The sequence below is a fragment of the Coloeus monedula genome (assembly GCF_965178545.1).
Source record: "Coloeus monedula genome assembly, chromosome: 5".
Taxonomy (NCBI): Eukaryota; Metazoa; Chordata; class Aves; order Passeriformes; family Corvidae; genus Coloeus; species Coloeus monedula.
In genome coordinates this window covers 45371610-45384861 of record NC_138785.1, presented here as the reverse complement: position 1 = coordinate 45384861, position 13252 = coordinate 45371610, and the positions used below count along the sequence as shown (strand labels likewise).

Below are 13252 nucleotides of genomic sequence, written 5' to 3'. Positions count from 1 at the left end.
CCTGGTGATTGGCTACCAAACCATGCAGCAAGTGTTGAGGAGGCTGGTCCATGCTCAGCTTTAAGGCTTTGTCTCCTAAATCCAGTGGTTAGAAAACAGAGGCTTGCCTGTCACCAAGTAGGTTCTTCACATCCAGCATCCTGACCTCTGCGGGTTCCTCATGCTGGCATCGCCATGAAAGCATGGCCAACAGCTCCAGTTTGCTTTTTTGCCAAAGCTGCCTCTTTCCTCAGCTGTATCCTAACACATCTTTGTACAGTTCTGGAACTCTTTCAGGATCCACAGGCCGGGGCAAGAAATGTGTGAATTTCTGGTGTCTTTTGGATCTTGCCCCATCTCTGGGAGTACCGTCTTTGTTAAGTGCTACAAAGTACCTCCGCCCTGAATCTCCGTGTTTGTACACATTGGATGAGTAAGTGTTGTACCAGTTTTCCTCAAATTGTTCCCTGAAGATGCACTCAGAAGTTAGTTTCTCCTACAGAAGGAAAGAGAAAAGAAAAATAAGTTAAGCTGTCACTAGATATTTGAAGACATGAAAAGATATGATATAAATAAACAAAATACTTTAGGCTTTGTGTAGCCTTACTGTTCATTTAAATGTCAACAAACCAAACCCAAGAAGAGTATGTAGACCTGACATACAGGAGTATATTCTGTAATTCTGACTTACAGGAATTATATTATGTAGAGTTCTGTCTTGGGGTATCTACTGTTCTAGAAATGCGAGTTGGTAGAGGGACTCTATCAACTTCAGATGCAACATAACAGAGCAGGAAGGTATTTCCATATCTCACATTTTAAACTGGAATGACCACAACCACATTCACACGACCACAACAACAATGTGGAGAAACAGAATATTTTATCTCAAGATGTTTTAAAGCTTGAAAGAAGAGTAGGGCTGGTATTACCCCAATAGCATTGTAAAAATCAATTCTATTTTGTTGAAGTATCTAAGCCTGTACTGTGTACTTCAAAAATACATCACATATTTCAACAGGAAAAGATGTTAGTGTTTTGAAAGCTGAGATGAACTTCTTGAAGGGTTTGCATAGTGTTAGGAAGCAAATCAAAACCTAAAGATGTACGAGCTGATATGAAAGTGGTACTTACAGAGCCATAGAGTTCTCCCTTCTCATTCATTCCAAGGTAAAGGCCACTGTCCACACCTCTAATACTGACCAGTCCCACTGCCACACTGATGAATTCAAGGATACCTGAAAAAACAAATATTGCTTTAATTAATTTTGTAACCATACAACACATAGCATCGAAAAACTCAGTTGAAAACAAGTAGAAAATGTACATATTATAGTAAATGTGGCCTAGTTTCTCTGAAATGTCAAATACTATGTGAAAATGTACACAATGTTCACAGGAAAGCAGTCTGAGAAGCCTCACATAGGAACATGAATCCTACATCATTTAACAGACTTTTTTTTTAAATGTTGAATGTGAAAGGATTTTATTCAGCACTGAGGCTAAAGCCATCACTACTCTGCTGTTGCAGTCTTTAATGATTGTACACTATTTGCTAAACTGCCTACTCAAATACTGGAAGATATGTTTGAATTACCTGAAAATATACTTTACTACTTCTACAGAGTTATCTTAAAAAAACCACATCCATTATTAGGTCATTTGAATGGAAATCAAAGTACAGATGGGAATTTTATATAACAGAATCTACCCACAGAAAAAGAAAAGTATTTGCCAGACATCTTATCTAGCCCACACCTCTTGACACAACTTGCTGTCTTTACTGCAGGCTTTTAAAGTGCATGAAATATGCTGCTTTTTTTTGCTACTGTTTGGATTATAACATAATATTATTTATATTGCATTTGCCCAAAAATGTAATATATATTAATAAATTGTTTGAGAGATGAGGTACCATTTGAAGAGTGAATTTGGCAAAGCTAAGCCAACGTACTTAACCAATTGATACGCACAGATTACAGCACTCACAAAACATGAAAGAAAGGGAACGTGTGAACTGGCTTTTTGGAAGTTGTTAACAATGTAAACAAAGCCTCGAAAAGAAGTGCCAGAATCATATCTAAGATATTGCTGTTCAGTAGCAAAACCACAAAACATTAAAAAAAACCCTGAATCTAAGGTAAGTAGTTTTAAATAGTGCAGCTGATTATGACTTTTTGTCTGCTTACTATTTATGATTTCAGGACAATTTTCACTCTCAGACAGATGGACTATCTGGACTTTACACTAATTTAGAACGTTTTCAATTTTAATTGAGATTTGGCAGGTTTCTTAGTTGTATTAACAAACAGCAAAGAAAATAAATCCTTTACAAAGAGTAAGCATTAAAAACTGTATTACACATAAATCATCCTAGTTTTCCAGTTCATAAAGCACAGAGTCCCATAAAAGAGTTGGAGGTATTTTGTCTTTCTGATATCATTTTCAAAGCCACCCTTTTCCAAAAGCATAATAAGCAGGTGATACAACCCACGAAGAAACCACATCAGACAAACCTGCCAAGAGTTGTGGTAGAGTAAAGGTAGTACAATTCTAAAAAGCCCAGTAAATGTTAGATCTACAGTTAACTTGATTTTCCTCTTAAAGCAAGGATTTATTTCATGTTTACATGCTGTAGGAAATCTTCCTTCTGAGAAGAACTGTCTGACTACTGCTCTTCTACTTCTTAAAACATCCATATGTTATAAAAGCAATTAAGAGCCATTCCAGCAGAATGTTTTGACTATGGGGAGGATGATAGGAGGCTCTTTAACCACCTTTTTACAACTGCTAAATCAATACACACCAAAACTCACATGTAGTTGACAACAGCAGGTTTGTTCGGATCTCCAGCTTCTACAGCTACTATCTAGGATTTACTCTCATATCACAGGAAACATTTACATTTTGGGGCTGTCTGCACCTCCTTTGGGTTTATTGACAGAGAAAGCTGGCTGTGAAGCATTTTAAGCATTTGATCAAAGAGGCATTTTAGGCTCCTCTGGTCCAGCTTTATATCCTGTGAAGCAAAGCAGTCTAATGCAGCCTAAGGATCAGCATGCCCAAGTTTCTGACCCTTAGTGTTTCACAGAGACTCAAGAAGCTCCGACACCAATAGCGAATACAAAAAGAATCAGTCTGACTCTCGACCATTCCCACTAAACCTATCAGTGTATGCATGTGCTTACAGACCCCCAGGACAGGCTGAGCAACGCCTATCTCCTGACTCACCTGGGATGCACAGCCCTCCCTCCCTACCCTGCCCTGGTGCAGACCCCAAGGTCTAACGCTGGAGGATGAAGCCTTTCGGTTCTGAGGGCTCATTCACCTGCCTCAGCATCACCAGCATCCCACCTCCCTCCCAAGAGCACGACTGCTCCCGCCCAGGTACACAGAGAAGCGCTTACACACACAAACCCCCACACCCGCACACGCGTTGGGAGCGCGCACACACGGGGGCCGTGCCGCAGCCGCCTACCGAAGAGGCTGTGGTCCTGGCGGGTGCCGCGCACGCTGCCGTCGGGCAGGATCTGCAGGTGGAAGCCGGTGCGGCAGTACAGCTGCCGCCGCCGCAGGATGCCCTGCAAGTGCGCCAGGTCCGCCGCTGCCGCCGCCGCCGGGGCGCGGCGGTCCCCCCGCTCCGCCGGGGCGCGGCGGTCCCCGAGCAGCGCCGGGCGCTCCCCGGCGGGCGGCAGCAAGAAGTGGGTACCCACGGGCTGCCCCAGGCCGTCCAGGCCGCCCAGGAAGCCGCCCACCTCGGCCAGCGGAGCCATGCGGGCGCGGGGCGAGCGGGCTAGGGCGCGGCGGCGGCGGAGAGCGGCTGCCGGCCTCTCCCGGTGGGCATGTGGGGGTGCGCGGCGGAGCCCCAAGCATGGGGAGCCGGCGGGGCCGAGCGGAGCGGAACCGAGCCGTGCCGTGCTGATCCGAGCCGGTGTGAGCCAGGCGGCGAGGTGCTGTTCATCAGCCCCGCGTGTGTGTATATATATACGGCGGTCCCCTGACATATGCTAATGAAGCCGCTGCGGGGAGGCCGCGTTTGAAATTGTAAACCGGCTCCCCCTCTGCTCGCACCTTCCTCTGATCTGCGGTGACGGCGGGGAGGGGGCTCCGGGCGCGCCCCCCGCTCGCAGCCGGGCGCGCACACGCGCGGCGGGGGCGGGGGCGCGGGCGCGGCCCCTGCGCGGAGCGGAGCGGAGCGGGCAGCGGGGGACGGGCGGGAGCTGTCGGAGCATTACATGGACAGGTGCAAGGAGAGGCAGGAGGGAAGAAGGAGAAAGGGCGTTACCTGAGGGTTAGACCTGCCCAGACACACATGAAAGAAAAAACCCAAAGATCTGACAGTTTTACTCCCTGTTTCTAAAACGCTAATAAAATGTACATGCATTACGCTTCGCTTTTATCGCTTCGACTACAAGGAGGGGAATTTCTAAAGAAATTGGCATAGTCAGGGAGGTGCTTTCCCCTCTGCAAATTCTCCCTCGCATTTAATTTATCATTAATGTGACACGAAACTGATCTATAGTATTTGGGTATTGACAGGAGGTCTTATAAACATAAATGGGCAGCCCCATCATTTGAGGTAAATATTTTCAAAACTTGCAGAGAAGAAGAAAGAAAGATTCAGAGTTGGCTCATCTAATCCATCTTCTTTGGGGTTTTTCATTAGGCTCGTAGCCAAGATCTGTAAGCATCATAAATTAGCAATATCATCTACTGAAAGATCCCTGCTGTATTTCTACAGTGTTTTGAATCAATTTGGGACTTTGTTGTCCTGTTCCAAATGAGCATATGCACTTTCTTCATTCCCAGAGTAGAATGGTTCACACATGAAAATATATTTTGGTAGAACATATATTCAGTCATTATCACAAATGGTAAAACAACTCTACATTAAATCTAAGAGCTTGACTTTTGCCATCTTTCCTGCATTTTCTGTAAAGTCTAATGAATTTTAGGGCTTAAATGGCATGACCTATCTTAGCATCTAAGATATGCAATTCTTTGCCAATGTTAAAACATGGTATTAGAGTATAATATGTAAAGATCTTTCATAGTTAATTCTTTCAAAAGTTCAAGTGAATCAGTTGGTGGTTTAAGATTTCATTTAAACAAAAAAGGTGCAGAGAATCATGAGAGATTAGTTCTCCCGTCTTGCTTCATGGTCTTTTCAGTCACAGTCTAAATCTGAGAGATCAAATGGATTTGACTGCTTACCTTTATTTGCTATGGAGAGTATAGGGCTAATTAATTGGCAGGTGCTTTAAAGCAGGTAATGTGACACCTTTTCATCATTGCAGTCCTAAGTACTGCCCCTGTGTGCACCTGAATTATAAAAAGGCTGCTTTAAAGCAAGTGATTTACTGTGGAGGGATTTAAAACTGAAAAAATTGATGCTAAATACAATGATCAGATAAATCACCTCAGAGGCGAGCACAAGCAGACCTGTTCTGAAGGCAGTTACAGATAGATGTTATATTATTTTACCTTTCAGATAACAGGAGCCTGTCATGTGGTGGGACCCAAAAATCCACCATAATCGAGATTTCAAAGCACATCTGTGTAAACATTATCACATCAGTGTAAAACATCAACCAATGAGCTTTCTCTTTGAAGCAAATCTACTTAATTGTAGTGCTAAATCAAAGAAATAGATCAAAGTTAAATAATCTATATGGCACCTATTTCTCAAATAGCCTGTTCACTGATTACTCAAATACACCAAAAACGTTTGAAACAAACATCAAGTGTTTTTATTGACATGACTGGCAGGTCAAGATCAAACTGTTCATCACAGCTGTTAAGTTGCAGGACATGCACCAGGATGGTACAGTTAAATGGAGGAGGTATATTTTTCTAAGCCTAAAGGTGCTCCCATACAGATACTGTTCCTGGGTTCAAGCAGTACCCTCAAGTCCTACCAATGGTAGAGATATCTTCGGTTCAGATAACATCACTCTCTCCCGTGGAGAAGGGTTGGGGTTATTCTGAAGAAAAAAATAATCTTCAGCCATCACACACTGAAAGACCCTTATGGCTAAATCTTTCCTGTTATATAATGGAAACATTTAAAGTAGAGTGGACTATATAACACCGATCTTTTCCGAGTGGAGTCTTTAATGTCTGGGAACTAAACCGGTTATGCTGTTTTATAAAGTACCAGAAAAGAAACAAAAAGATAAGATTTTTTGTGTGTGTTTGCACTAGTCATGTGACAGGAAAAGATAACACTAAAGATTTTTTTGCACCTTCTGAAACTATACTATGGGAAGTTAAATAATTTTGAAGAGTGTTTTTACAAGAGTACATAATTCAACTTAAAGTATACAGTACAATCTAATCAATTCTACATATACTTCCTAGAGACAGCACTTTCAGTGTCATTGAACAAATACATATGTGGTCAAGTTTTTATTTCCATAGCAAGTAGTTAGGACTTCTGTACACAATATAGTTACTGTATATTTCCTAAGAATAGCATGTCATAAGCAAAACCTAGTGGCTACCAAGGGAGTGGAGAATGTAATGGACTGCAATCTTTCATAGGTAGTCTGTATATATATGGAGAGACAGATCAATCTATATATCCATAAAACTCCTGTTAGCTATAAAACTTTAGGCCCTGCAATTTATTGCACCTTTGTTAACTTTAGAACTCCCTTACAACAGTAATGTGCCAGCCATAAATTTTTAATTATATAATAAAATATTGGAAAGGAATGGTTCATGAATACATGAGAAAGCAAACACTTTGTGGAACAAAAACCACTGACTAGCACCTGAAGGGTTATGTCCACCTGGAGATACCTGTGTATCATGGCCAGTTCCACATTCTTCCTAGATTTGGACACAAAAATATGGTTTGTTGCTTTCAGGAAGGCAAGAGGAACATGCACAAGTTACAATGAGTGCCTTTCTGAGTGCTGCAAGTCTGAGTGAAAAATGGTGTATTCTTGTGCAGAATTTACTAGAAAGAAAAGAACTTTTCCAAGGCTCCATATACAAATTAGGCTATAATCTGATGATGTAAAGCCTTTACAATGCAATACATGCAGATTTTAAAAACATTGGCAGCTTTCTCTTCTGAACAGATACAGTAGCAGGCATGTATGCATGTATACATACATGTGTATTTATATTTAACTATTTAAGAATACTCAGATGAGGGAAGAGCAATGATGAATTTTTTTTTCTATGGGAAGGAGGTTCTATATTTCTCACACCTTCATGCTTTGTTTTATTTCTTTAATTGAAGACAGAAATTCACAGGGCTTTTTAAGATTCATGATTTTACTGTCCATGTTTTTGTGGACACACATGAATAAACCCCTATATTTGGAGAATGAGACAGAGAAGCTATTGCAGTGAGCACACATTTACATGGCCACATCCAGTGAGAATCCACATATCAATATTCAAATGCGTCATTTGGCAGCTTTTTTATCAGTCCTGTAAGTGAATCATTGCATTAAAACAACCTTTATTTATTCAAATTACATGCTTTCTGAATCTGTGCATACAAGATGTTCAGACAGCTAATGGTTTTTGACTTGCTGCACAAATAAATTTTGCTCTTGTTTCTAAGCAAACACCTCACCAGGGGAGTTCTGCCTAAAATTAGCTGGGTGTAAGTAGTTACAGAGGTGAATTGGATTTTTGAAGTGAAAGAGATTTTAGCCTAAAAGTGTTATTGAAAAGTCAGTAAATCGTGGCTAACTAATTTCAGGAAAACAGTGTGAACAGGGAGATAACTCATGGCTCATGACTACAGTTCAGGTGACTGATGAGCTCTTAACATGTTTATTTTGGGACACCACCCTGACCAAAAGTAGTTTCTCTTCCAGTCAAACCGAAAAGGTAGACTATTTGAAAAAGGTAATTGTATTGGTGAATGATGTCTCCTAATGAAGCAGCTAGAACTGGTAAGATCCAAGAGCCACATTCTGCAAAATTTTCCAGACTGGATGCTTAGTCATGTACTTGCAAGTACTCGTGTTTCAGTCATGCTAAGCATCAGAAACTATTATTGCCTTGACTCCTAAATACCGGTCTCCATATTGGCCTTTAGTCACTCAGTAGAGAGATGTAACTCAGATTTGCAGACAAGGATTTTGCCTGGGAGCCATACATGTAATATATTTATAAAATAAAGCAGTAGATATAAAAAAATGACAAAAATAGTTTTTGACAGATGGGAGTAATGAAGTCAAGGGAATTACTTGAGAAATTAATTGGCTTACAGTATTCTAAAATATTGAAAGAAATGCAGGAAATCTGTCATTCAGCCCAGATACCTGCCTTTCTGCAATAGCTCTGAGGTAACTCAACCTTGGCCACGTTTGCAGTTGCATGATCTGACAGACTGTCAATTGACAAACATAACCACACTTCTTTCTTGACACATATCATAACCACTGAAATGTTTCTTAGGAACTGAAAATGCATGAGAATGTCTTAAAAGGCATTAAAACAATTTATCATTTGTGTATTTGCTGAAATCTTGTTCATTGTAATATAAAAAGTCATTAGAGATTTGGGGGGGTGGGGGGATGGCAATGATAACTGGCTGAAACTTGGGGAAAAGGTACTCATGTAAAGAAGAAAAAGACTGAGACTGTACCACTGCACAAAATGCCCTAAGGTGTGCCGTGTCTGGAAATGTTTGTATGCAGTTTATGTAAAGTTTCAAGGTAATGTAGATGGTGATGCAGGTTATACCACGCAAGAATGCCCTAACGTGAAATGCCTGACACGATGTATTGCCCATCAGCACCAAGCAGGGACAAAAGACCATGCTCATCTTTCACAACTGGTCTTTTAACTAGTACTTGGTTATGCTAAGGAGGCTACCTGTCGCCAAGAATATTTATCGGAGGAGAGGCTGCTGACACGGCAAGGACATCACGGCATCGTGCGGCACACACCCCCGGGAACAAGGTCATGCACTGACGGGGTAAGGCTCTGGAGCACGATGCTGAACACGCGCGGCACCCTCCGTGCGCGCAGAACTGCAGCGAGGCCCACGCACGGCTCTGCCCCGCTCACGGCAGTTCCCACGCATCACCCTGCCAGGCACTCTGGCACGAACTGCGCGGACCCAGGTCCGTGCCGGTTCCTCGTGTTTGGTCTGGCCACCTCGCATCTCCGCTACCTTGGCCGCGCCGCGCCGCCGGCACAGCACGTCCCGTTGCCTGCCGCTGCCGGTCCCGAGGGCCGGGAGCGGCGCCCGCGGGCGGGCCGGCGGCGGCGCGGGGCGGGGCGGGAACTGCAGGGCCCGCTCGGTTCCCCACCCCTTCCCCGCTTCTCGCGAGGCTTCTGCCGGCACCGGGGGCTCGGTGCGCCGGGCGCTGGGGCGGAGCGGGGCCATGGCCGCCCTGCGCTCCCTCCTGCGGTGGCGCCGCCGCCTGGGGCCCGCGCCCGGCGCTCCGCCGGCCCGGCGGCTGTGGGGCGGCGGCGGCGGGGCCGGGGCGGCGGGGCCGCGGCGGTGGCGGCGGGAGCTGGGCTGGGCGGCGGCGGGGGCGGCTCTCGCCGGGTTCGCGGGGTACCGGCTGTCCGAGCGGCGGCGGGAGCCCTCCCGGGAGCCGGCAGCCGCCGAGCCGGGCGGGGCCAGGGCGCTGCTCCCCATCCCCGTGGCGGCCGCTGCCAAGGAGACGGTGACGGTAGGTGTGTGCGCGCCTCTTCGCAGGGAACCGGCTCTGCCAGGGGCGGCTCTCCGGGAGGGCGCAGAGGTGACCCTGCGTGGAGCCAGCCCCGGGCCGGGAGGCGAGGCAGGGCCCCAGCGGGAGCTGTCACCCGTCTGGAGAGACGGGCTGTCCCCGGAGCGCGGCCGCGGGCACGGGCGCACCTCGGCTGCGCGTCGCAGTGGGAACTCTGCGTTTCGCCTGTGGTGCTGTCCTAGTCGAATCCTTCTTTAATAGAAGACGCTGGTTTGCAAATGGAACAGCTCCGGGCAGCGCAAACCCTGAGTTTCGGTTTATACTCAGGACAATTATCTTTCTAATATGAAATTTCCTGTAGAGTGAAAGGTTTACACTGAACTTCGTCAGAAGTGACAGTATTGAGACAAATAACGGTTCGGTTGGACTAATTCAGTGAAAACACCGGTTGAGTAACCAGGGGTAGCAAGGAACAGTTGTCGTTAACCTGGAAAATGAAGTTTGCTGTGATAGGGATGAACTCCTGCACCACAGCATATGTAACATATGGTAATGATAGCATTGGGGTTTTTTTCATTTAAAAATGTCAAGAGCTGTGATTAGGCAGTTTGTCAGAGTGGCATCTGCTAAGACTGGAAATCAGTGGTGCAAATGGCCTACTTTGTCTGTACCAAGTTTATTTTATACTGTCTTTGAGAACAGGATCAACATTTTTGCAGTGGAGGCCTAGTCCTTAAGTATGAATGTTGTTAGCCCTTTTGCCCTGCATCATTAGCTGAAAGGCAGATTCTGTTGGCAGCATCCTTGGTGAAGGCAAATTGAATCTAGTATTTTTGATTATTCATGGTCTTGTGTCTGGAATATGTTACTGTGGCACAGAGGACTGAAGACAAACTGTTTCAGTTTTTCATAGTGTTTTGATTTGACAGAAGTTTACGCTGTTTTACTTATCCAGTCTTAATTGTCCGTTTTCTTTAAAGGGAAGTATTGCTGCTGCACCTTTGAAAAGTCAATGAATTTACTTGGATGTATGATTATGAATTTTCATGTGCATCACTATAAAAGCATTGAGGTTGAAAATTAAAGACTAAGTTTATACTTCAATTAATGTAAAACTAAAAACAATTATAAAATGTAATACCTGTGTATAACTATTTTTTGAAGACAAACACTGTCTTGAAGCCAAACAACTTTCTTCTGTGTGGAAAAGGGCTCTAATTTGGTTTTCTATTTGCATAGCAGAAAATTTGAAAGATTAACTTGAAATATGTCTGTTCAGATTGTGTGGACCAAATCCAGACTGACATCTGAGAATATTAGTTTTATGTTCCAGGTTTTTATTTTTGAATGATTGATGTAACTGATTTGAAATTGCATGTGTGTGTGCTCAGGATTCCTGAAAAAATATCCTTTCAGTTGAAGGCCCCTACAAATGAGGATCAAATAGCTGTGGAATTTTTGGTCTGAGGTAGAGGGTTCATGTGCTTTTTCTATTATTGACTCTTGTCCTGCCCAATGGCTTGTGGGGAAAGACCGTAGTTTGAAACCAGAGCTAGATGGGGAACCAGCAAGAATAGTTTGACCATGAGCTCTATCTGTGATCCATTTGTAATTGCTCTCTAGACCTGTGATGAGCACCAACTCTTTCACTACAGATTTCTAAAACATTTCCAGAGATGGAAAAAAAGTTGCAAATATTGTGTTCAAATTGCATTGAATGGTATTCATGGTATTCTGCAATGGTACTGTATTGTAACATCCTTTATTAGAAGGCTGAATTAGTGTTGCCTGAGTGGCAGTAACTTTTTTAATTCCTAATTTTGAGTGCTGAGTTTTCAACTTTAATAGATTTTAACAGTTTAAAATGTCTGATAACTTTGAAAGTAGAAAATTCTGTCATGAAAAGTCATAAAGATGTCAGTCTTACTAGGATCAAGGTTGGAGCTCTTGGATCTACTGCAGAGTGTGTTAAGAGTAATCATTGGAGAATCATAACCTGCAGCTTCTGTATAGATGAGTTTGATGGAACTGTGATGCATGTTTTTGTAGGATATTTTTACAGTTTTATCAGGTACTGACCAGCAAAGAATGATGAGGCTCAAGTATCTCAGGATCCTCTCCAGCTGCTTTTGGTTGTTTCTTTATTCCTGATGCACAAAGTCTGGCACTGTTTTCTGGGGTTTTTTAGGTTTACCCTTACCCCACTTTCCTATTTCCCTAATTCCTCATTTCCTTTCCAGTGACAGGCTGCTTTTCATTCCACCAAAGCAAATAATGCATTTTCTTTTTCCTCCCTCCGTCCAAGCCACAGGCTTCTACTTCATCCGAATATTTTCATTTGTGTCCTTCTTCCTTAGCCTTTCCTCTAGCAGCATGTTTTTCCCTAATGCTGTTTACTGAGATCATTGGAAGCAGGAAGTGGTGTCTCTGCTGTCAGTATCTTAGTAAAGAGATCTACAGCAGCTGGTAGGAGCAATTACACTGAATGTTTCTTGCCTCATCCCTGGGGGACAGAATAACCACTAAAAAAGACCCCAGTACTGACTGTAAAGGCACCAGCCCTTGCAAAACCTGAAATCCTTTCCTTTAAAATGTAGACAGCTGTAATGTATGGACTTGTATAAACATAGACTTGACAGAGAGTCTTAAATTTTTTGTAGATGTTGGGGGGGGGGGGGGGGAATCTATCTCCTCCCATAGTTTTTGTGTTAATTTAAAAAAAAAATCCATTCTGAAACATTGATGATGGATAATTTCATTTTTAAAGGTTTAGACTTAGTGTGTTTATAACTGAAAACAGTATCACAGTGTAAAGTATTCAGCTATTCAGAGATTTCAGGAGTATTCAGGGTAGTTATGGCTGTCTCACCTGTAGCATTGTGGTTAACCTTTGCCAGCAGGCACCACACTTGTACCACACAGCCACTCCCTCATCTTCCAGCAGTGGGATGGGAAAGAGACTTGGAAGTGCAAAAGTGAGAAAACTTGTGGGTTGAAATAGAGACAGTTTAACAAGCAGAGCAAAAGCCACACAAGCAAAGGAAAATAAGTCATTCAAATAAAGCAAAACAAGGAATTGATTCACTGCTTCCTGTGGGCAGGCAGGTGTTCAGCCATTCCTAAGGCTCCATTACATGTAACGGTGACTTGGGAAGGCAAATACACTGAATGTGTGTGTCTATTTCCTCTTTCTTCCCCAAAGCTTTTATTACCAAGCACAATTATTGTGTGGTATGGAATCTTCCTTTGGTAAGTTGGGGTCAGCTGTCCCAGCTGCGTTCCCTCCCAGCTTCTTGTGCACCTCCAGATGACTCACTGATGGGACAATGTGAGAAGCAGGATGAGACGTGACGCTGTGCCAGCACTGCTCAGCAATAGCTGAAACATCTCTGTGTTATCAATACTTTTGGTCACAAATCCAAAGCATAGCACCATACCAGCTGCTCTGAAGAAAGTTAACTATGCCAGCCAAAATCAGTACAATACCTAGTACTAGTTATACGTCCTTCTTACTTCTTTGGAGGAATTTTTGTAAAAGTGTAATAAGTGAAGTGGCCTTCTTGTTTCATCCAGGCAGCTCCAGTGGACAGTAGAATAGTTTTCTGATACCCCCAAGCACT

At 43.5% G+C, this 13252-nt stretch overlaps 2 protein-coding genes across 4 annotated transcripts in view; one reads left to right on the top strand and one right to left on the bottom strand.

Moving 5' to 3' along the window:
* Positions 1-229: 229 nt before the first annotated feature.
* Positions 230-3752, bottom strand: FGF20 (fibroblast growth factor 20; the record flags this gene model as incomplete). Its single annotated transcript, XM_082282425.1, has 3 exons — positions 230-475; positions 1114-1217; positions 3458-3752. The coding sequence occupies 3 exons, from the start codon at positions 3750-3752 to the stop codon at positions 230-232; spliced, it is 645 nt and encodes a 214-aa protein (XP_082138551.1).
* A 5589-nt stretch (positions 3753-9341) lies between these two features.
* The window catches only part of MICU3 (mitochondrial calcium uptake family member 3), a gene marked incomplete at its 5' end in the record, with an annotated part of 54690 nt that continues 50779 nt past the window's right edge, over positions 9342-13252 (top strand). For all 3 annotated transcript variants that reach the window (XM_082282660.1, XM_082282661.1, XM_082282662.1), the window contains one exon: positions 9342-9635. In XM_082282660.1, coding sequence (XP_082138786.1) covers positions 9342-9635 — 294 coding nt within the window. The remainder of the gene's footprint in view (positions 9636-13252) is intronic.